This window comes from Agelaius tricolor, unplaced genomic scaffold (assembly GCF_023055355.1).
Source record: "Agelaius tricolor isolate 1412-34295 unplaced genomic scaffold, bAgeTri1.0.p SCAF_24, whole genome shotgun sequence".
Lineage (NCBI taxonomy): Eukaryota > Metazoa > Chordata > Aves > Passeriformes > Icteridae > Agelaius > Agelaius tricolor.
This window is the reverse complement of record NW_027269284.1, coordinates 442109-464150: the sequence shown is the minus strand read 5'-3', so window position 1 is coordinate 464150 and position 22042 is coordinate 442109. Positions and strand designations below refer to the sequence as shown.

Sequence of the window (22042 nt, the reverse complement as noted above, 5' to 3'; positions counted from 1 at the left end):
TATGATGTGCTCCTCTCACACATGAAAAGCTTCTTTGCTAAAGACCATTTGCTTTTCTCCTGCCAGACCAACAAGGCTGTGCTCAGGAAGCACCAGAGGGATGGCTTCATTTTATAAAAATAAAAAAGAAAAACACTTCAGAGAGAGCTCTTGGTGTTGTACTTCCTCTATTCAGGACTCCAAGTCTTTCACAAAACTGAGCAGAATCCCATGAGGCCACAGCTATCCCAGGGTGGTGGATTGAATGACTTAAGTATCTTTTTCTGGTCTGATTTGTGACTGTAGCTTTAATTTATTGCCTCCTCTGTGAACCACAGATATGTTTGTTATTTGCAATTACATGGTAAAAAAAAAAAAGAAAAAAAAAGAGCTTTATTTGGGTTTTTAAGTCATTCTTGTTCTTTGCAGTGGCATCCTTTTTTTGCAGTGAAATCCTTTTATGAGGCTTGTGGGGAGAGCTGGGTTGAAATAGTTTCTCAAAGGGACATGTGACAGGCTCAAGGAAGGGATAGGTTGGATATTGGGAAAATTCCTTCATGGAAAGGGTGGTCCAGCCCTGGGGATCTAAAAGCCCCTGTGAATGTGGCACTGCTGGGGGAACAGAGGACTCAGTGACCTCAGAGGGCTTTTCCTACCTTAATGGTTCTCTGGTTCTAAGCATAAAAATGAAGTTTTTATCCCTTTGTGGGGCCAGAGTAGGGTGGCATTCACCCAAGTCAATTTTACACGTGGAATATTTGGAATATTCTTTTTTATTTTAGTGTAGAATCCCACCTACCTGAAATTTAAACACCCACAGGAGATGAACTTCAGTTTCTCTTTCAAAAAATTGTCCCCATGAGAGGCACCTCATGGTCTGATGTTTATGGTCACTGTATTCACATACCTTGAGTCAGCAACCTCCTCCTTGTCACTTAACACAGCTTTAAAATGTTCATGCTGAGATTTCCCATGTGTGTAATGGTTACTCTGTTTGGCTTGGCTGAATCTGAAAATTTTCCATTTTTAGAGCAGGGAGAAACTTGTGGTCCAGATCCAGGGATTAGTGATAAAATATTTTGGGGGAAAAAAATCAGTTTTCATATTGGGTTCAAATCCATCAATCCCTTAAAAAAGCAGAAAGAGAAAATGCTCAGAGCAGCTGTGGCTGCCCCTGGATCCCTGGAAGTGTCCAAGGCCAGGTTGGACAGGGCTTGGAGCACCCTGGGATGGTGGAAGGTGTCTCTGCCCATGGCAGGGGGTGGGACTGGATGAGCTTTAAAGTCCTTCCCACCCAAAAAATTCTGGGATTCTTGTAGGATTCTGTTCCAAAGGACCCAGTAACCAACCACACTGTTCAGCTGTGCTGGTTTTGGGAGGCTCTGCTGTCTGGATTCCAGTCTGTTGTGAAAAATCTCATCCACAATGTGGTGGAGTTGTAGACCCAGTGCATGGAGCAACCAGGCGTGAAAAAAAATTAGATTGCTCATAAATATTTTACTGTATTTTTAAAAACGTTGCCCAGTAATTGCTTTCCTATCATTACCTTCTGCCTGCATGAAAATAACATATGCCAGCATGAACCCCAGTGGCAATGGGGAAGGATTGAGTGGGAGAAAATGAGGTTATCTCTTGATCAGTATTTTATCAGCTCAATAATAATATTTTCATTAGGAGAAGTAGTGCACTGTCCCTCAAAGAGGCACAGGCTTCTTGTGATTTCTGTGGCACCAGAGTTGTTTGAGGAGGGTTGAATCCCACATGGCTTAAAAACACCAAACCACTAAGTCCAAAGGATCATCTTTTACCAACTCTGTCATCTGCTTTAAATCCTTTCCATTTCTCCAGCCTGAGTGCCTGGAAGGAAACTGGAGCTCTTCCCTAAGTGGTGCTGCTGCCTCTGGCCTGCTCTGGACACCTCTCATGTAGGAGAGGAGAATGAATTTGTGAGCAGGAATCCATCAAAGGCCCTGAGTTAAAGGATTATCAGCACCCAGGGTCGGGGTGGTCTCAGGGCTGCTCCTCTTTCCATTTGTCCTGGCCATGGGCATGAGGTGGCTTCAGCTACAGAATCACAGAATGGCTTGGGTGGGAAAGAACCTTAAATCCCATCCAGTTCCAACCCCTGTCAAGGTCAGGAACACCTTTCACCTACCCAGGTTGTTTCCAGCCCTGTCCAGCCTGGCCTTGGGCACTCCCAGGGATCCAGGGGCAGCCACAGCTGCTCTGGGCACCCTGAGCCAGGGCCTGCCCACCCTCACAGGGAACAATTCCTAATTCCCAATATCCCATCCATCCCTGCCCTCTGGCAGTGGGAGCCATTCCCTGTGTCCTGTCCCTCCATCCCTTGTCCCCAGTCCCTCTCCAGCTCTCCTGGAGCCCCTTTAGGCCCTGCCAGGGGCTCTGAGCTCTCCCTGGAGCCTTTTCCAGGTGAGCACCCCCAGCTCTCCCAGCCTGGCTCCAGAGCAGAGGGGCTCCAGCCCTTGGAGCATCCCCATGGCCTCCCCTGGACCTGCTTTTACAGATCTGTGCCTTTCCTGTGCTGGAGAGCCCAGAAAATGCCATTGATCAATGCCTTGGCACAGCCCTGCAGTTCCTGGCTTTGGGATCTGGCTGGAATTGCTGAGCTCAGCCCAGGCTCCCTTTCCTCACGCTGCTGGGAAATGAGGAATAACCCAACTGCATCCCAGGAGTTCTGCAGCTGCAGAAGGTGCTCAGTGAGAGCTGCAGGGTGCTTTGTACCTCCCTGTCCTTCCCTGAGCACACTCCCCACACTCCCTGCCTGCTGTAGATCACTCCCTTCTGGTGCTGAGAGCCTCTCTCTCCATCCCATGGCTCAGGAGCTCCTGATGGATACAGCACAGCAGGTCATGGCACTGTGCCTCATCAGGGACCTCAGCAAAGCCCTCTCCCTGCTCCTGCTGCTTAAAATCCAGGATAAAAGGCAGTACCTCATAAAAAGGAAGGTCTGAAGGTGATGCTTGCACGTAGCTCTCTTTGTTGTTGGTGTCTGTACTCCCAACATCCTTCTCATCCTCAGAAATCTAAAGGCTCTGTGACATTCAGCAAAGGACTGCAGTGCACAGGGCTTGTAGCAGTTAATCACCAGGCTACATCCAAAGAAAAAAGAGAAACCCTTTGCTCATAAAAAGGGCAGAAAAGGGATCAAGTTTTTTGCATAAATCAAGAGATCTTCGCAGCAGCACGATGCCACTGCTGGGAAAATTCATGGGGACCTCGAAGATAAAGGGGAGCAGGAGTGCTGAGCACCACAGGGTTGTATTTTAAAAACCACACAGTTAATCTCTTTTTTTGGATGTTAGAGAAAATTGTGTGGGCAGAAGTAGTGGTAGAGTCTCTGCACTTGTATCAGGGAAGCTGCTGATGGGTTTCACCAAATATTTTCATGGTGAATTGAGATTGTGGAGGAGATAAATCATAATGCCTGGAGGTTTCCTGTGACTGGTGGCAAACTGGATTTCTGGGCTTTTTGAAGGTGCAGCCATGGGGGAGTTACCAGAAAGACAAAGAAATAAATCCAGGATTACTGCTGGGATGTTTGCTGATAGTAAATATACCCATGAGATGTGCAACAGAAAAACTGTGAATGCCGATGCTGGCTACGGTGCAAATATCCACAAATTGCTTTAAAAAATCCCCAAACCCTCAGATTTTAAAATGAATTTTCTGCAGGGAGAAGAGGTGGAGATGCCAAAACTGGGAGGAGCTTTGATAGGCAGCGTTGAAAAGCCATTTCCTGAGTGGGAGGCTGGAAGGATGGATCCCGTAGGTTGGGAACGCTGCCTTTCCTATTGCCCCCCTCATTCCCTTCTTTGCTGGGCCATATTTATAATTTCACACAGCTTCTAAAGTTCCTCATTGGTGCACGGGGGTGTGGGAGGGGGAAGGAAATGATGCTTTCTTTGCAGGACTTTGGGAAGAGCTGCAGAGTAAAGGTTTGGCTCCAAGAGCTCGGTAGAGCTGCCACGCTTCCGAGTGAATTCCTGCAGGTGAAGTAACCTGAAACCTGGCATTTGGGGTGTGGCAGAGTATGATTGCAACCTGTCCAGTTTTGCCTTGTAATGTAGCAAACCGTGGAAAGGGCCTGACTGGGGTGGTTTTTCTTTAACACTTTTTTTGTCTTTTAGGCTTGTAACGGCTCGATGGTTTTGGGGCACTCCCCAGCAGAAGGTGGCTGGGCTTTGTTTGCCTCCAGAGCCCTGTTTCCCTTCACACAGTCACAATCAGGCAGGAAATGGGTTTCTTGTCCAGCCAGCCTGGTTTTCTAGACAGCAAAAGCTGCCTGGGTCCTGCTGGGAAACTCTCCAGCTCTGCTCACCCCTCTGCTTCTCTGTGCAATTCCTCCAGAGCAGCATCCAGCCCAAGCTCAGCCTCACCTGGCTCTGCACAATCTTGCAGATTTTCTACCTTTTACCTCAAAAAAAAAAAAAAAAAAAAACAAAACACCCAAGCAGCTTTGCCTGTTCCTTTTTATGTCATTGTACAAAATGCAGCTGTCACACCCACTGGCTTCCTTTTAGGTTTTACCCAGCTCTGGGCTCTGGGTGTTTTGAATAAAGGGATTTATGCCTGGACATGGCAGTGGCAGGCTTTTCTCCTGGCATGACCAGACTCTCAATGTGACATTCAGAGCTGTAAAACACTCCCTGACAATAGCTTGTGTTGTTCAAAGAGCAGCATAAATAATCGAGGGGGGGTTTTTTTGTTTTTTTTTTTTTTTGTGAGGAGAATAACATCTCTCCAGGCTGGCTGGGGAGGTGAAGGGCAGGCACTGTTGGAATGTGGAGGGGAAACTCTGGAAGGGGTGGCATGGAAAAGGGGGACTTGAGGTTGTTTTCTAGAAGGTTTTTAACATCGTGGCATTGGGCTGTCTCTCAAACAAGGTGTTGAAACACCTCTGTAAAAAGAAACAAACTCTGTTCCTTTTTACACATCTTTTTATACAGAATAAAATAATTCCACAATCCAAGTTTCTGGGTGTTTGCAGGGACCTTGTGGCTCTGCACAGCTCCTGACAGGAGGGGACAGCCAGGGGGGTCGGGCTCTGCTCCCAGGGAACAGGGACAGGAGCAGAGGGAATGGCCTCAGGCTGGCCCAGGGGAGCTTAAATTGGATATTTTTGCATGGAAAGGGTTATCCAGCCCTGGCACAGCTGGCAGTGGTGGAGTCCCCATCCCTGGAGGGGTTTAGAAGCCATGGGGATGTGGCACTTGGGGACATGGTCAGTGGTGGCCTTGGCAGTGCTGGGGGAATGGTTGCATTCACTGGTCTTGGAGGGCTTTCCCAACTTTTTATTCTGTTAATTTGCCCAGGGCTTTTATCCATCTTGAAAACCTCCAGGGGTGGAAATTGCCCAAGCTCTGTGCACCCAGCTTGACTGATCTCATGGTGGAAAAGCTTCTCCCTGCACCTTGAACATCCCAATTCATCTTCTGCCCATCACCTCCTGTGAGAGCCGGGCTCTCCCTTCTCCCCAGTGTCCTTGGAGATGCTGAGAAGCTGCTCAAAATCCCCTTCCCCACCTGGTGCTGGCTGCTAAATATGCCCAAAGAGAAAAAGAGACAAATATTTGTGTTTGTGCACCTACCACATACCTCAAATTAAAATTAGAAAAATAAATTTTTTGAAGAATTTACCAAAAATAATTGCTAATTGCATTAGCAATTCAGTGACATTTCTTCCTGGTTCATTAACCCATGTATCTGGTGACTTGCCTCTGCTGAAACTTTCCTAGAAAACGATTTATTTTTTTATTTTGCTTCAGTCTTTACATTCCCTGCTGTCAGTACCTAAGAGGTGACGTGATCCCAGCATTATTTTGTCAATTAGGCATCTTTTTGGTGCTGTGACCTGAATACAGGGCAGAGCAACTGCTGATTTAATCCTCTTCAATACTATTTTTATCTTCTTTCTTATAATTCTTTTTTTTGTTTTTAATCAAGAATTTCACCACCAAACCAGCTTGTTTTTTGTTGATTTCTCCAATCCTGTGAAAATAAAACACTGCATAAATGTATTTTGTGCTATGAATGTGCAGAGGGAAAAGCTTACACAACCTCATCGATTAAAATTTTATATTTATAAAAAAATCTTACTTAAATATGCTTATTTTATTTTTAAAAAAATGTTCTTAAAATGAGCTTAAACTGGGGGAAAAAAATCCCTCATGCAGTAGTTGTGGCCATGCCCAGAGTCTGCCCAGCACGTGCCGTGGGTATGAATGAGCACTGACAGTTTTGTCTCGGGGCTGGATTAGGCACAGTTGCTACTGGAAACTGCACAGCCTGGCTCAGGGAGGCTGTTCCTCTCCAAAACAGAGTCCCTGCCCATGGCAGGGGGTTGGAATTGGAGGATCTTTGAGGTCCCTTCTGACCCAAATTGTTCAGTGATGCTCTGGAAGCAGCGCCGAGGTTGGGAAATCACTGGGGTGTGGGGACGTGCCCCAGCATCACTAAATGTCACTTACTGGGTTTTGACCTCCAGCAGCATCCAGGGGAGGCTTTTCCTTCTGGGATTTGTTTTTCTTACCTTCATTTCTTTAAAAAAAAGAAGAAAATAATTTTTCAGGACTCAAACCCCACAAAATCTGGGTTTTTGCACAGTTTGGGTTTGAGCCCTGCTGCTTGCAGGGACAGTTGTCAGTCCCAGAGCAGCACCAGTGGCTTGGTTTAGAGATGTAAAACAAAAGCTTTTGTGCAGCAGGGCTGGTGTGTGCTGCTTTCTGCTGTCAGAAGGGAAGCTGAGCCCTGTGCTCAGCCCTTTCCTCCCCTGGCTTTCCTGTGAGCCCATTGAGCTGCCCCCTGTCAATCAGCAGTGCTTTCAGATGAGTGAAAAAAGCTCCAAAAAGTGTCTGTGGCAGCTCAGGGGTGCTGCCTGCTCTGCTGGCTTTGGGGCTGTGCAGAGCTGCCCACCTGCAGTCACTTTTGCACACTCATTTTTGCCTGTTGGAGGAGTTGTGCTCAATAATCCTCCTGGGTCCCTTCCAACTCAGGACATTCTGTGGTTCTAATCTGGGATCTCTGATCTGTAGCAGAGCTCAGTATTTTATTTTTTTTTTATCCTAGATCCCATTCATTCTTTCTAGACTCAGTCTAATAAAGCCAGCTTTGAACTGCAGGAGGGATAGGGTGGTGTGGCATCCCCTCCAGAATCACTGGGAGCTCCATGTATGGTCTGTGCACAGGGGATGGGGCATTTCAGTACTCAAAGGGATTTAAAGAGGGAGAGTAATTTTTTATACAGGACAAAGCGGGGGGGATGGTTTTAAAATAGAAGAGAAGAGATTTAGATTCCATTTTAAATAGAAATTTTCTATTGTGAGGCCCTGAGAAGCTGCCCCTGGATCCCTGGGAGTGTCCAAGGCCAGGTTGGATGGGGCTTGGAGCAGCCTGGGATGGTGGAAGGTGTCCCTGCCCATGGCAGGGCATTGCAATGAGATGATCTTTCAGGTGCCTTCCATCCCAAAGCATTCCATGATTGTCTAACACCTTTTGCAGCAGGGAGATCTCCCCTCCCTGTGCTGAGCTGCCCTTTGCAGGCTGAGAAAAGCACAGTCAGGTTTTATTGCACCCTGGCAGCATATTTTAAAACCAGGCTGACAGAGCAGTGGACCTGAGAACAGAAAAGATGCCAAAGCTGTGGTGATTATTGGGAGTGCTAGAGCATCATGGGGAATGCAAGGATGCAGAAATAATAAGAATTTTACTGGGTTGGGTTGTTTGGATCACAAAAACAAATTTCTTTTAGGGTTTTTTTCAGATATTTGCTCATATTTTTTGTCACTGGCTGCTGTGCTTGAGTGAAACCCCCCTGCCCTTGCTTTGGGAGGTGCTGCTGCTGTCAGCAGCTCTCAAGGCAGCTTTGCCACCAGGACCAGCCTGTTCTCCCCTCTGTTGCCAGAGAAATCCTCAGCCCTGGCAGAGCAATGACCTCCAGTTTATACTTCTATACCTGGAATTCTCCCTGGAGCTGTGTTGTGCAACAGGGAGCGTGATTCCACATGTGTTTTATGTAAGCCAGAGAGGATTTTGGGTGTTGTGTTGGAGAATCAAAGCCCTGTTTGGGGGAACCTGCAGTCTGACTATCCAGTTGGACAAGCTCAACTTTCCCTGCAATTTAAATAGACTCTGCCAGAATGTTAATGGGGCCAGGCTCCAGAATTACCTTTTAACTCCTTAGCAGCATGTAGGGTTTCCAAGCCACCCTCACTCTCCTGTTTAAATGGAAAACAGCTTTGGATGTGTGTGTCCATCACCCACTTATTCCTCTGGAATGGCTGCATGGTGTCATTTGGGGTAATCCAGGGCATTTCTGCACAGCTCAGGAAGGTCCTTTCCTCCCCAGCTGCTTCCCCACTGTGTGGAAGTGGGTATTTCCCTCAGAGCAGAGTTTTTTCCCTTTATTCATCCCAGAAATTCCTCCTCTTTGAGGCTGACTATTTGATACCCAGAATGTCTTGGCACTTCAATTCTGTTTACTTGTTCTCAGTTTATGGCACTTTTCTAACGAAATTCAACCAGAATAAACAGCATCCAGAGAGAGAAAATCCAGTTTATGCTGAATATCAACAGTACAGGAGAAACAGCTGTTCAGATCAGGGGCAAACTCACTCAAAAAATCATTATCTTGTTTATTAGAAGGCAAAAAAGAGCTTCAGGTGTCAGAGATAGAGAAGGGATCATCTCCAGTTTGGTTTGTTGTGGTATTGTGGGAACCCAGGTGCACTTAGCCCCAGCTGGAGCTGTGGCAAAACCTGTCCCCTGGAAATGCTGGGAGCTTTGCTGTTGATTTACATGGATGCAGAGTGCAACCCTGCCTGCTCACAGATTATTGTTATTATTTCACCACCTGTAAAAGTTTCTGCAGCAAAACCTTCCTTTGAATAGAGAAGGTTTAGGATAGCAAGGAAAACAGGCATAAATTAGGGCAAAACCATTTGGGTTTGTTCTTGCTGCAGGGCAATAGTGGGAAAAGAAAAAGAAAATTTATCTCCTTTTTCCCAGGATACTGCCTTACCTGGAGCATTTACCTTCCCTAAGAGGTGGCAGATGGATTTCTTTGTTTTTCTTCAGGCTTGTGAAGCATCCAGGATTTTTGGAGGAGCAGCTGTGTACCTCAAGAGTTAGATTGAGATGTCTCATTGTAGCCTGGCATATTCCAGCTGCTGCTCCTGGTAGAGTGGACCTGTCACACACAGGATCTTCTGATGCCATCCTGGACTCTGTCTTTAAGGTTCCTGGGATGGTCTTGAAGGTCCCTTCCAACCCAAACCATTCTGTGATTCTGGCTTGTTGGGGGTCTGAGTACTTGGCACCTTCACTGTTAATTATTTTTTAAAGTTTAGGTAATTAATAATCTCAGACAAGTTCTGGTAGCTAAGGTAGGACAGAATATCTGTGTGGGAAGGCAGAGTCCTGGCTGGACATTTGGCTTTCACTTGAGGGAAGGACTTGAGTGAATTTGAACCAAAAATGTGTGGGTTTAAATTTAATTAAAAAAAAAAAACCAAAAAAACCAAACTTTTTAAAGCAACATTTTGTATTTTAAACAAAGAATACAGAGCTATGGGCAGACTTCCAGAAAAGCAACAAATTTATTGTTGGAGTAGGGTCTTTAGTGGTGAAACAAAACTGAAACCCCCAAAGGGAACCAAGAGCTGTGGTGGCCTGAAGGCTGCAGGAGATCACCGAGATGGATTAAAGGGAAGCTCCACAGCTGCACACAGCACCTGCCACCACAGCTCTGGCACAGCTTTCCCATCCATGAGGAGGTCTCATCCATGGCTTTTGGCTCCACTTTCCATCTCCAGGATGTCCAAAGGTTGCAGAATTCCCATGGTAGGATTCCCAGTGCAGAGTTGGAATGATCCCAGTGCTGGTGTGATGAGTCCTGAAGGTTTAGTGCTGCTGTCCACTGTATCCCCCCCCACAAAAAACATCAAAACCTCTGGCAGGAAAAAAAAATCAACTCCTGGATCTTTTGCTGGTTTTGGGAATCTGGGTGGAGTAGACCAGGAGGTGGCTCCTCCAAGGCTGCACCTCCAGAAATTTGCCCTGTGGCCCCTTTGTATTTTAACACCCTTCATGCTTCCAGACCTGATGCACATGAGGGTTTGTGCCACAATTCTCCTGATCCTGATGCCTGCAGAGTCCCCACAGGCTTCAGTGGCGTTTGTGGGGCAGGAGGATTGTCAAAACTCTGAATTTCATCCGGCCTGAAAGCTACAACAGAACCAGCATGATTGTTTGGTGCAAAGAGAAGAGCCTGGTCCTGCAGAGTGTCCATCCCTTCCTTCTTTGGAGTTACCACAGGGACAGCCCTGTCATGTGAGGGGGAGTTGTGTCTGGGTTCAGGTTGGATATTGGGAAAAGTTCTGCATGGAAAGGATTCTCCAACCCTGGCACAGCTGCCCAGGGCAGTGCTGGAGTCCCCATCCCATGGGGATGTGGCACCTGGGGACATGGTCAGTGGTGGCCTTGGCAGTGCTGGGGAAATGGTTGAACTTGATATTCTTAGAGGTCTTTTCCAACCTAAATAATTCTATGATTCTATAAAATTGAGTGGATTTATCCACAGACTTTACTTTGACAATGAATGTAGAGCCTGATGGTCGGGTCTGGAGGTGCAGCTCTTTCATGAACACACTGAAGTGGAGCAGTGGCAGTGGCAGAAGTGAAAGCCATTTTCATTTGGTCTCTGCTGCTCTGGTTTGGTGTTTTTGGGGTTTTTTTGCTCATGTTTAGCTTTGGTAAAAGCCTTACTCTGCACTGTCATCATCTGCTGAGGGTTAGTTTGAGGTTCAGCTGGAGCAGGATGAGGCTGAGGTGCACAGGGGTGTGTAGGTGTGTCACAGGGTGTCCTGATCAGCACTGATAACACATCTGGAGATGCAGACACCTGGCCCTCAGAAAGGGGCCACCAAAAAGGATTCTGAGGACCCCAGGTGTCAGTGGCAGGCAGAAAGGAGCTGGTGCTTTCTGAGCTGCTCTAACCTTGATCTTGTGTCCCAAAGGAGAGAGGCACAATATCCAGGCTACAACAATGTTGTATTTAAATCCACAGCTCAGAAATCCATCTGTGGGAGGAATGAAGAATATCCTGTTGCTGTCCAGTGCTATAACTTGCTGGAGCTTGATCCTTGGGTTGCTTCCTGAATGGTCACTCCCTGTCCCAACTCCTTCACAAAAATCCCAGCCAAAACTACCACTTGACTCCTGCATTATGTGGATCTGTCTTAAAACCAGATCCTGCTTGCTTTCAAGTGGATAAATCTCTGCCTGGGGCTTGGCAGGTGTGGGCTGGGATCTGGTGGAATGATGGGCAGGAAAACCCAAGTGGAACCTCTCCCAGCAGGAAGAAGGATGTTTCCATCACTGTGATTGCACTGGTGAGCAGAGCAGGGAGTGGCAATACAGGTGGGATGTGGGTTAGGGGCAACCCCTGTGTCCCTTGGTCAGACAGGGAAATTCTTCAATTTGACATTTGGCAAGCAAAAAGCACGATGGGATATGGGATTTATTTCCCTAAACTTTTAGGGAAGCACAAATCATAAAATCCTGGAATGGTTTGGGTTGGAAGGACCTTGAAGACACCTCCCACTTTCCCAGGCTGCTCCAAGCCCTGTCCAGCCTGGCCTTGGACACTTCCAGGGATGCAGGGACAGCCACAGCTTTTCTGAGCACCCTGTTCCACTCCATTTATTCCCTCCCAAAATGCACAGGACACAGCACAGCAAACTCTTGCTGTGTGTCCCACCTGCTCTGTTCATGAAGTGGGTCAGATTGAGGCACCTTCCCAAAAATGAAACCAGCCCTGAGCCATCAGCAGGAGCTGCCCCTGAAGCATTTTGTGAGGTTCTGCCCTCAGTGCACTGCTCAAAACCTCGTGTCCATTCCCCCTTTCCAGCTGGTCCCAGCAAACCCAGGCTGTGCAGAGGACAACTGGTCGTGCTAGTGGGTTTTCTCCCCCCTTCATACTTTTGTTTATTCATTAAGGAAGTCAAAAGAGGAAGAGGAATAGAAAGGTTGCAAATGTTTTGCTTAGAAATGAGACCTCAGTGACTGGGCTGCACGTTGCCCTGTGTGGGATACGTTGGGCAGCTCTGGTGACCCCGGTGAGAGCTCAGGAAGACCCAAGGTGCCCTCCCAAGGTGTGCTCAGGTAGGGTCACAGCTTCTTTGTGTGTCTGCTTACATCCATCTGGCCCAGGGTTCCTATGGAAACAGGCTGGGACAGCTGGGGTTGGTCAGCTCATTGAAGTGAAGGCTCAGGGGAGAACTTCCAGCACCTTCCAGTGCCTAAAGAGGCTCCAGGAGAGCTGGAGAGGGACTTTGGGCAAGGGCCTGGAGTGACAGCACAGGGGGAATGATCCTTGCACTGACAGAGAGTAGATTTAGACTGGATATTGGGGAAAAGTACTGTACTCTGAGGGTGCTGAGGCCCTGGCACAGGGTGCCCAGAGAAGCTGTGGCTGCCCCTGGATCCCTGGAAGTGTCCAAGGCCAGGTTGGACAGAGCTTGGATCAAACTGGGATAATGAAAGGTGTCCCTGCCCATGGCAAGGGGTGAACTGGATGATCTTTAAGGTCTCTTCCAACCAAAACCATTCCATAATTCTGTATGCCAGTGTTTGACTGTCAGATTTTCACTCATCAAAGCCTCTCACTTGGAGTTGTGCATCCACTGGGTTCCCAGAGTCTGGCTCTTAAAGCCAGTGTCCCCCTCTGCATCCCAGGATTTCTCTCCCAGCTCTATCACTTTCATTTGTAAAGGATGCCTCTTTTCCAACAGCTTTGCCCTGTCTCTTTGCACATTCCAATCTAAAATCCAGCAAGGTGTAAATTTTACAGGAGATCTTGGGGTGCTCCTGCTCTGGGATCAGGCATCAGCCCTGCATCCCATCCATGGGAGCAGAAAATGCCAGGGAATGGCTGCTCTGTGCACACAGAGAGGGCAGGGAGAGGAAAGCAGAGAGCTTTGCCAAGGGAAATGGTCCTGTTCCACACACTGAGTGTTTTCTTTGGTGTTTGTTTCCCAGCCCTTGCCGGGATGCAGAGCTGCCTTTGGGAGACCCAGCCCGCCGGGTTTATCTCGGGGTGTGGCTTTGCTGCAGGCTCTTATCAGGTGTGTCCTGGTGAGCAAAGCCATTCAAACAAAAGCCTTTCACCTCCATTTGTGCACAGTTCCTGAGCTTGGCCAGGGCCTGGTGTCTGCACCAGGGTGGGACTGGTCCACAGTTAATGTGTCTGCAAGAAAACTGATGGGTTTTTGGTTGTTAATACTTTTTTCTGGAGATGGACTAGGACAGATGAATGAGGTTAGAAACACCAGTGAGGCTACATGGAAGGACCAGGACCAAAATTAATTAGATTAGAATTAGAGAATATTAGAATTACAGAACCATTGAGGTTGGAAAAGACTTTTAAGATCACCTCTGGAAGGAATTGCCATGGTTTAGGAGCACAGCAAAGCTTTTCCTCCTGCAAACTGCTGGCTTGTTCAGCTGTCAGGAGAGAGCTGGATGCTTTCCTTGCTCTCAGCTGCTCCTTTAGCTCTGACAGGCTGTTTGCTGGGATGAAAGGAGAGACATCAACAGGCAAAACTGTGAGAGCTGCAGCGTTTGTTGCTGTCACACCTGCGTGGTGGCACTGCCAGCACGGCAGACAGGCAGGTAGAGTAAATAATGCTGGATTTTTTTATTTTATTTTTTTTTAAGTTCTTTTTCTACAAGAAAGGAGATAACAACTGGATGCTGTCCCATTTTCAGCCTAGGAATTGTTTGCCAGACTTGAATTACAGGAATTGCTGTGGTGAGGCAGAGCAGCTCCATGAGCTGGGAGCTGGCAGGGGCTGGGGGAGCCCTGGGCCCCGCGTTGTGCTCCTGTCAGGAACGATTACAGGAGCTGTTTGTGATGGAAACAAAACCAAATTGGGCTGATGCTTTAAGGGGAAATAAAACAGAGAAGAATAACTTTATTGAGCTTGTTTATTAAATCTTGCTGTGTTCCCTTCTGAGCAGCAGAAGCTGTTGGAGCTGCTGGTGCAGCCAGCTCGTGTTTTGTCTTTCCCTTTTTTGAACTTGATTTGGTGTGGAGAGGCTTTGCACAAAACCTTTTCATATCCCTTTGGCTTGGTTGCAATCCTAAACTGATCTGCTGGTGACAAACTAAAACTAATTCTCACCAAAGAGTGCAGAGAAGAGGTTTTTAAGCTGTTGTTTTGATAAGATGATGGGTGTTCAGAGAGGCTTGGGAATTACTGGGTGTCAGGATGCTGATGTTGGCCCATGCCAGGATCCATATTCCATCACAGGGAGGGAGAGATGAGTTTGCTTTCACTGTTAAACTACTTAGAGAAGGTTCTGCTTAAAGATGGGGGGGAACAGCCACCATCCAGCTGCTCATGCTCGAGGGGAGCAGCAAAAGAGCAGAAAGACACTGGCTGCAGATTTTTTCCCTTTGTATCTCACTAATTCCTTGGTCCCTGCAGCTGAAACAGCTCAGTTCTGCTCCCTGCTCCAGCTGGTTATGGAGCATCTCCCAGTTCCCATGTGCCTCTGCCCTTTTAGTGTTTCATCCTTCTACCTTTATTGAAAACCATTCAGTTCCACCCCTGCCATGGGCAGGGACACCTCCCACTGTCCCAGGCTGCTCCAAGCCCTGTCCAGCCTGGCCTTGGACACTTCCAAGGATGGGGCAGCCTCATCTTCTCTGGGCAACTTGTTCCAGGTTTCCCCTGGTCTGGTTTGGTGTTTCACACCCTTATTCTCTGAGCAGTGATGGATTTTTGGTGCTGCACAGAGCGTATTGTGTTTGCTCTCACCTGTGGCACAGTGAGAGTTACCAGATGGTTTGCTCAAAGTTGATTTTTTAACACTTCTAGTAGTAGTAGCTTAGTGCTTGCTGCTCTTCTGCTGTATGTTTTTTAGCCAGGCAAAGTGCCAACACGTCTGTCAGAAGAAAAACTCCTGGCTGGATCCTGGAGAATAAACCAACCTTGAATGCCCTCTGAAGGGAGGGAACCCAGTTCCCACAGGGAGGATTTTTCTGCATAATGGTCCCATTTGGTAAATTAGTGACCAGTTTTAGAAGGAAAACTGGATGACTTGGGGAGCATCCCCTGGTATCCATAAGGAGGAGGGAGATGTGGTGCAGCACCAGCCCTGGAGCTGGAGCTGAGCATCACCAGCAGCAGTAGAGCCATTCTCTGGACAGGGACACCAACTACAGCCCTGCAGGATACCTGTGGGATAGCTAAAGAAATCCAGGTTTTTGTAAAAGCCCCTGAAGGTCTTAATAAAAATCCCTTCACAGTTACCTACTCCAGGTAGACCTACCTGTGTATGGCAATTCAATGATTTAACCAAGTCTCTGCTCTGATTTTTGGGGTGTCCTGTGCAGGGCCAGGAGTTGGACTCAATGATAATTTTGGTTCCTCCCCAGCTCTGGATATTCTACAATTCCAGAAGGAAAAGCAGTCACTTTGCAGTTTATTTGTTCCCCCCTTATCCTTGCTCATTCAATTGGAAAGATTTAGGGCTTTGGGTTTTTTTTAAGACAGGGATCATTAGGTTACTTTTATGATACCTCCCTGATCCCAGCAACCATTCCTACCTCTGTTGCAATTCAGGTGGAATTGGAAGAGGCACAGTGGAGTGGCTCTGTTTTTATGTTTTTCTTGACATAAATTTGATACAAAGTGCAAGGGATTTGGGTCTCCTGCTCTTTATTTGCTTTACACACACCTCAGGGGGTTGTTTTGCCAGCAGCCTCTTTCTGCAGCCACCTATAACCCCACCTGTTTCATGCATCAGTTTAGGGGGAGTTTAGGATGTGATATTCAGGAACCAGAGAACAGAAACCAGCATTCCAGAGGAAGCAGATCCCAGCAGCTCCCCTCACCCCTCTTCTCCTCTTGTTCTGGGCTGCTGTGGGGCTGTGCCTGCCCCAGCAGGATCCCAGAGGAGCTCCAGCCTTTTCAGAGGCAGCAGCTCCCTCACAGCGCTGTCCCAGAGGGCTGTGGCAGATTGCAAACACTCTCAGCACAATCACAGCAGCCCAATTAGCATAATGATGCTGCCTAATTTATGCACAAATTGCCCTAATTTATGTGTGTCGATACATTTGATTAAACCAAGCACAGGTGGAACAGGGTTTGGTCTCACCCAGCCAATGAAGCACAAAGCTTCCCAATCCCAAAATGTGGGAAAGGTCCAAATATTCCTTCTTTCTATTACTAAAATGTGGAGCTTTGTGTTGTTTTTGCTCTGGCAGCATGAATGGGGTGCAGGGCAGGGCTAAACTCATGGCAGGAGGTAAGAGAATAAAGGATTCCTGGGCTGAGATTTGCATGGATTAAAGGCAGCTTTAATTTGCCTTGATACACTTGGGTTTCAGGTGGATTAACAGGCAGTGGGATTTGGGGCTGTCTAGCCAACAAATAATACCTGCTTTCCTGTTATTTTAATTATTTTAATAGGGGATGGAAGACTCTGGAACTGTGGGCCCCCTTTGCCAAGACCTGATCTTGAGCATTTTTTGTGTAACAATGTTTTGTTGTAACCATTTTTGTATTTTATACCATTAATATTCCCAAATAACAAAACTGCTGTCATCATCTGAATTCCCAGAGCATTTTCTCAGCAGGGTTCTTCCAAAAAACCCCTCTCACACTGTAACCTTGTATTCCTCATTTTAATAAAAGAAATAGGTGATTTTTTTTTCCATAGAATCACAAACTGGTTTGGGTTGGAAGGGATCTTAAAGATCCTCTTGTTCCTATTAATCTGTCATGGTCTCCATCACCTGTGAAATTCTAGGATTTTCCTGCACTTAGCACCATCCAAAGCTGTGCTTGGAATCTGTCAGCCTTATGAATGAAGGAATAAATTGACCATGAAAATATTGACAGCACATTTGCTTATGCCAACTTCCTGACTGGGTCCCATAAAATTTTTAAATGCACAGAGCTAACCAATACTCCCATCCTAAATCTGAAACACTCTACCAGCTACTGGGAAGAAAATTAACTCTATGCCAAAAATTAACTCTCTCTCAGCCAAAACCAAGACAAGCTGGTCACAGCACCAAGCCTGAGTTGGAGAAGTTTTTGGACAGCTCTCTCAGGCACAGGGTGGGATCCTTGGGGTGTTCTGCACAGGGCTAGGAGTTGGACTCAGTGATTCTGATGGGTCCTTTCCAGCTCAGGAGATTCCATGTTTTGAACCATCCTGGAAGACACTTCACCCTGAGCCCAATGGTCTTTTTCATAACTGGAATTTCTTTCTGAATCAACTTGGTGTGGCAGCATTGTCAGAAATACCTGGATCAGGCCAGTGTTAGATTTCCCAGTGCTGCCAGGATTAGAAAACTGAATTTTTGTGGTAGAGAATCAAAGTTCCTTCCTATATCTGGCATGCCTTCCTTGCCATTGGTGTGGTGTAACAGCAGGTTAAATTGCTTTCATCCAAATACATCCAAATGGTATACAAATAATCATTATGAATTATTATGGTGTTCCCAAGGTCAGTGGGCTGCAGGGATGGCTTTCCACACTCTGATGGCAGCAGATCCTCCTGATGCTGATTTTGGGAGGATTACCTGGCAAGAGGATTACACTGCTGGCACATCAGGGCCCAGTGGGGTCGGGAAAAGGCAGAGCAGTGCAAAGGATGTGTGGGGCTGCAGGAGCCAATGTGGGACACTCAGCTCTGTGCCACTCTGGCTCCTTGGCAGCCACACTTCCTCTCTGCACAGAAACTGCTTTCTGAGGCCAGTGAGTAATTTCTAAGAAGAGATGTGGATGTAAGACACTCCTGGGAGTGTGTACAACAGGAGATGTTTGTGCTCTCATACTCGAGTGCCTCGCTGTGCTCTGTACCTGTCACCAGGAGTGAGGGCTGTGACTCACTGCAAGTCACACATCCCAAATTCCCCTCTGCTCCTGCCTCTCATCCCTTTTTACAGCCTTCTGAAGGCACAGCCAGCTCACACACGTGCCATTGGCATTTATGAGCTCTCTTGTGTTCCTTGTGCCTTTGCATTTTTTGCTGGTTTTTTGTGTACACTCCTCTTGCAGGAGATGCTGTCCTTGCCTTCCAGGGAGCTTTGGGAAAACTCAGCTTCATTGCTGATTCCTTTTGAACTCTCAGATGGTGGGAGTAGCAGCAGGGGAGCTGGAGAAGAGGAGGCTTTGGGGAGACCTCCCAGCACCTAGAGAGGCTAAAACAGAGCTGGAGAGGGACTTTGGACAAGAGCATGGAGGGATGGGATGAGGGGGAATGAGCTTAAGTTGTAGGAGAGTAGATTGAGATGGGATATTAGGAAGAAATCCTTGGTTTGAGGGTGATGAGACCCTGGCACAGGTTACCCAGAGAGATTGTGGACTTTCCATCCCTGGAAATGTCCAAAGCCAGGTTGGACAGGTTTGGAGCAACCTGGGGTAGTGGAAGGTGTCACTGCCCATGACAGTGACACTGGACTTGATCATCTCCACAGGTCAATTCCAACCCAAACCATCCCATAATTCTGTGATTTTCCTGCACTTAGCACCATCCAAAGCTGTGTTTGGAATCTGTCAGCCTTGTGAATGAAGGAATTAAATTGGCCATGAAATTATTGACAGCACATTTGCTTATGCCAACTTCCTGACTGGGTCCCATAAAATTCACCTCTTTGTTTAAATGCATGGAGCTAACCAAAGGATGGCAGGGCTTCACCCTTTCTGCACAGGGAGGAGAGGTCAGCCTGAATGCTGCACTGAATTCTTGTAGCCCTCAGACCCCTCTGCCCCAGGACAGCAGCTCTGGGAGGTGTTGGGAAATGCTGGGTCACAAGGAAGAAAATGCAAGTGGGGTGCAGGAATACCAAGAGTCTGGCACATCTGGGGTCACTCATTTAGAGCCAGAGCCAAGAGAAAGCAAATGCCTCAGCTGTTCTCCAGCTCCCTTAAAAAAGAAGTATCAGGAAAATAACCCAGCTCTTCCTCCTCCCTGGCAGATCCAATGGCTTTTAATCTGCTCTGTCTCACAGCTTCTCTTGCAATGGAAGTTGCTGGTGGTCTGCTCAGGTTAAGCAGCAATTCTGGCAGACTTCAGAGCAGACATGATCTCCAGGTCTCGTTGCTTTGAAGCTCCCAGTTCTATCACACTCACATAGAACTAAATCAGATTTTTTTTTCTTCTCAGTGGAGGCAGAAAATCAGCCCTGTGAGCCCATCTGATTGCAGTGCTGAGGCTTGTCTAATTGAACAAGTGCTCAAGTCAACACTTGAGCAGGATGGAAAACAACGAGGAGATCACCCAGGGATTATGTCTGAGCTCCACAGCTCCTGGCACTGACAGAGCAGATGGCTGGGTCACATCCTGCCCAAGGCTGGCCAGGAAAGATGTCGATAGGGAAAAAAAAATAAATTAATTTATGGTTTAAATGTATTCAACTCGAAATCTACAAGTGCCTCAGGTCTCTTAATTCTGTGCTTTAGAGCAGCAGCCCAGAAGATGGGATTAGTTGGGGGTTGGCTCTGCAGAATCCTGCAAGGAGCCCTGCTGCTGCTGCTGCCTCAAAGCTGATGTGGGTAAAGAATATTTTGGGAAGGGGAGCTGAGATGCAGGGAGTGGAGATAACTTGGCTGGTCCTGTAAAAGTGGGGAACAGCCAGGAGCAGTGTGGACATGGCAGGTGAGCTGTGAGCCCCTGTGGTGTGGCCGTGCCGATGGAGCCAGGAACCCAAACCCAAGAGCCGGTGGGGAGGGAGGTGATTTGTGCAAGTGTGGGAGCATCACAACCATCCCTGCAGGTCTCCAGCCTGTTCCTTATAGGATCACACTTGGTCCTACAGCCAGAGTCTGTATCCAGAGAGGTTTGGGCTTGGGGAAGTTGCTGGTGGCTGTCCCATGGGTATGTGGCCACCAGAAATCCCGGTGACCTCCATGTGGCTTTCTGTCCCCTTCCCTTGGGGTGGGAGGAGATGAACACACAGAACTGATTTTCCCAATGCCCAAACTACTTCTGTCTGGGGAAATACACCCTCAGAAGAGCCCTCACTACAACAGCAATTACCTATTTCCTCTAGCTCTGGACCCTGCTATACTTTATTTGCTTTTACCCAAACAGCAGTGCATCTGTCAGGCCAAGCTGGGAGTATCAGAGTCCCTTCATCTGTAACTGCTGCTGCCCTGCAATTCCCTCCTGCCACCTCTTCCCAAAAGCACTTTTAACCCTGGAAACCCAATTTTGCTCTCTGGACTTAGAAGTTATTTTCATTTTTTCGAGTGTGTCTGTAGCTTGAGCAATAATAAAAAATTGCATTTTGCGTCTGGTAAAATGGAGTGGAATTGCCTTGCTGGTAGCATTAAAAATGCTGTTTTCCTAAGATATTGCTGTATTTGTCTTCTTTGGTTCTAAAAGCTTTTTTTTGTTTGTTTGTTTGTTTCCAGGGGGCAGCACTGGAAGAACCTTTATGGGCTCCTAATGAAGTGCAGGTGGACGATTGACTGATGATAATTAAGGTAGGAAGAGGTGCTGTTAATTTTGGCATCTTCTCATTTGTCCTGTCCTTGCAATAAAATGGTGCTGGCCAGTGGCCATTGGTCTATTTTGGGGTTCAGTACACAACCATGGCTCTATGGCCAAGCAATAACTTCTGCTAAAGTGTCCCTTTAAACACAGATGGAAGGGAAATCTTATTTAAGAACTACCTGGGAACGTAACTAAGTGGAAAAAATCTGACTTCCTCCCCCAAAGGATAATAAGGTCTCTGTTGGTGCAGAGTTGGAAGGGACATGACTCTTATTTGAGAGCACTCAGCACAGGGATTTTTTTGTTCTGCTGAAACCCAGTGGTTGGGTTGGAATTCAGGTTCTAACTTGCAATCTCAGAAAAAAAAAGAAGAAAACTTGAACTAAAGATATATTTTATTCGTTTATTTTCATCATCTTGAGCGTCTGTGGAAAGCTGATCTATCTCCAAATGTGGCAAGGGAGTGCTCAGTTCTTGATGGATGAAACAGAGGAAAATCCCTGATTTAAAAGCAGCAAATTGTTTTGCAAACTGGGAGAAGAAAATACAATATATACAAAAATATATACAAAAATACAAAATACAGCAGAGTTAAATGGATTTATGAGTAGTTTTTGTGCTGCTTTTACACCTGAATTCTTGCCTTGCTGGATTGTTTCTGCCATGGTGGTTGTGCTTGGAGGCATCATCGGAAGGGTGAGATGGTCACTGCTGGTCTCTGCCTCCTCTTCCTGAAGCAAAGAGGGTCACCACAGAGACTCCCAAATATCTACTGGAACAGAGGCTTTGCTCCCTCTCACAGTTTGGGTTTTCACTTCTGATTAGTGGGTTCAGTTCATGGCTGCTTGGTTTTTGGTGTCAGCAGAGAGCTGTTGGAAGGAGAGGGGGAAATTCAAGCTGCAACAAGAACAGATTCTTTGAACGTGGGTTTACCATTCTCCAGCCTATTCCTGCTTTTTGTTTGGCTTGTGATAAGATGCACTGCTGTGGAATTTGCTTGGAGCAGGGATTTGCATGAATTACTGTTCCTTGCAACGTGCACATGTGTGCAGGCCCTCTCCCCATGCTCCACAGGACCCCAGCACCCCTTTGGAGGAGGATTTGTGTGCTGGGGTGCAGAGATCAGCAAAAGCCAAGTGCTTGAGGGAAGGAAGGCTGCAGTGATAAAAACAAAATGCTGAAATAAGGGGAAAACTCCTCTAGGGCTGTGCAGCAGCGCTGGGATTTGTGTGTTTATTCTGTGTGCTGACTTATCCCAGCATGATTTTGTAAAAGCAACATCCTCCTGGTAGGGAAAAACTCAGTGGTGCTTGGCCTCTTGCAGAGTTCACTTTTTATTTAGGAGGTGTAATGGCATCAGTCACAGCTGCTGATTGATGTAGTGTGGCCCAAAATTATGTACAAGATGGGAGTAAACAGTCATTGGGGATGGTGTCTTGATTCTGCACTTGGAGCTTTTCATTTGAAAGGTTTCCCCCTTCTCCTAAAGAGATCTTTCTGTAAATCACTAATTAAGCAAATGAGCTACA

The 22042-nt window shown here is 47.0% G+C and overlaps 1 protein-coding gene across 3 annotated transcripts in view; it reads left to right on the top strand.

Annotated features, from left to right (window-relative positions):
* PTPRA (protein tyrosine phosphatase receptor type A) overlaps nucleotides 1–22042 on the top strand; it is a 125980-nt gene that overhangs the window by 39020 nt on the left and 64918 nt on the right. For all 3 annotated transcript variants that reach the window (XM_071447179.1, XM_071447178.1, XM_071447180.1), the window contains one exon: nucleotides 20432–20503. In XM_071447179.1, coding sequence (XP_071303280.1) covers nucleotides 20492–20503 — 12 coding nt within the window. In that variant the 5' untranslated portion in view covers nucleotides 20432–20491. The remainder of the gene's footprint in view (nucleotides 1–20431; nucleotides 20504–22042) is intronic.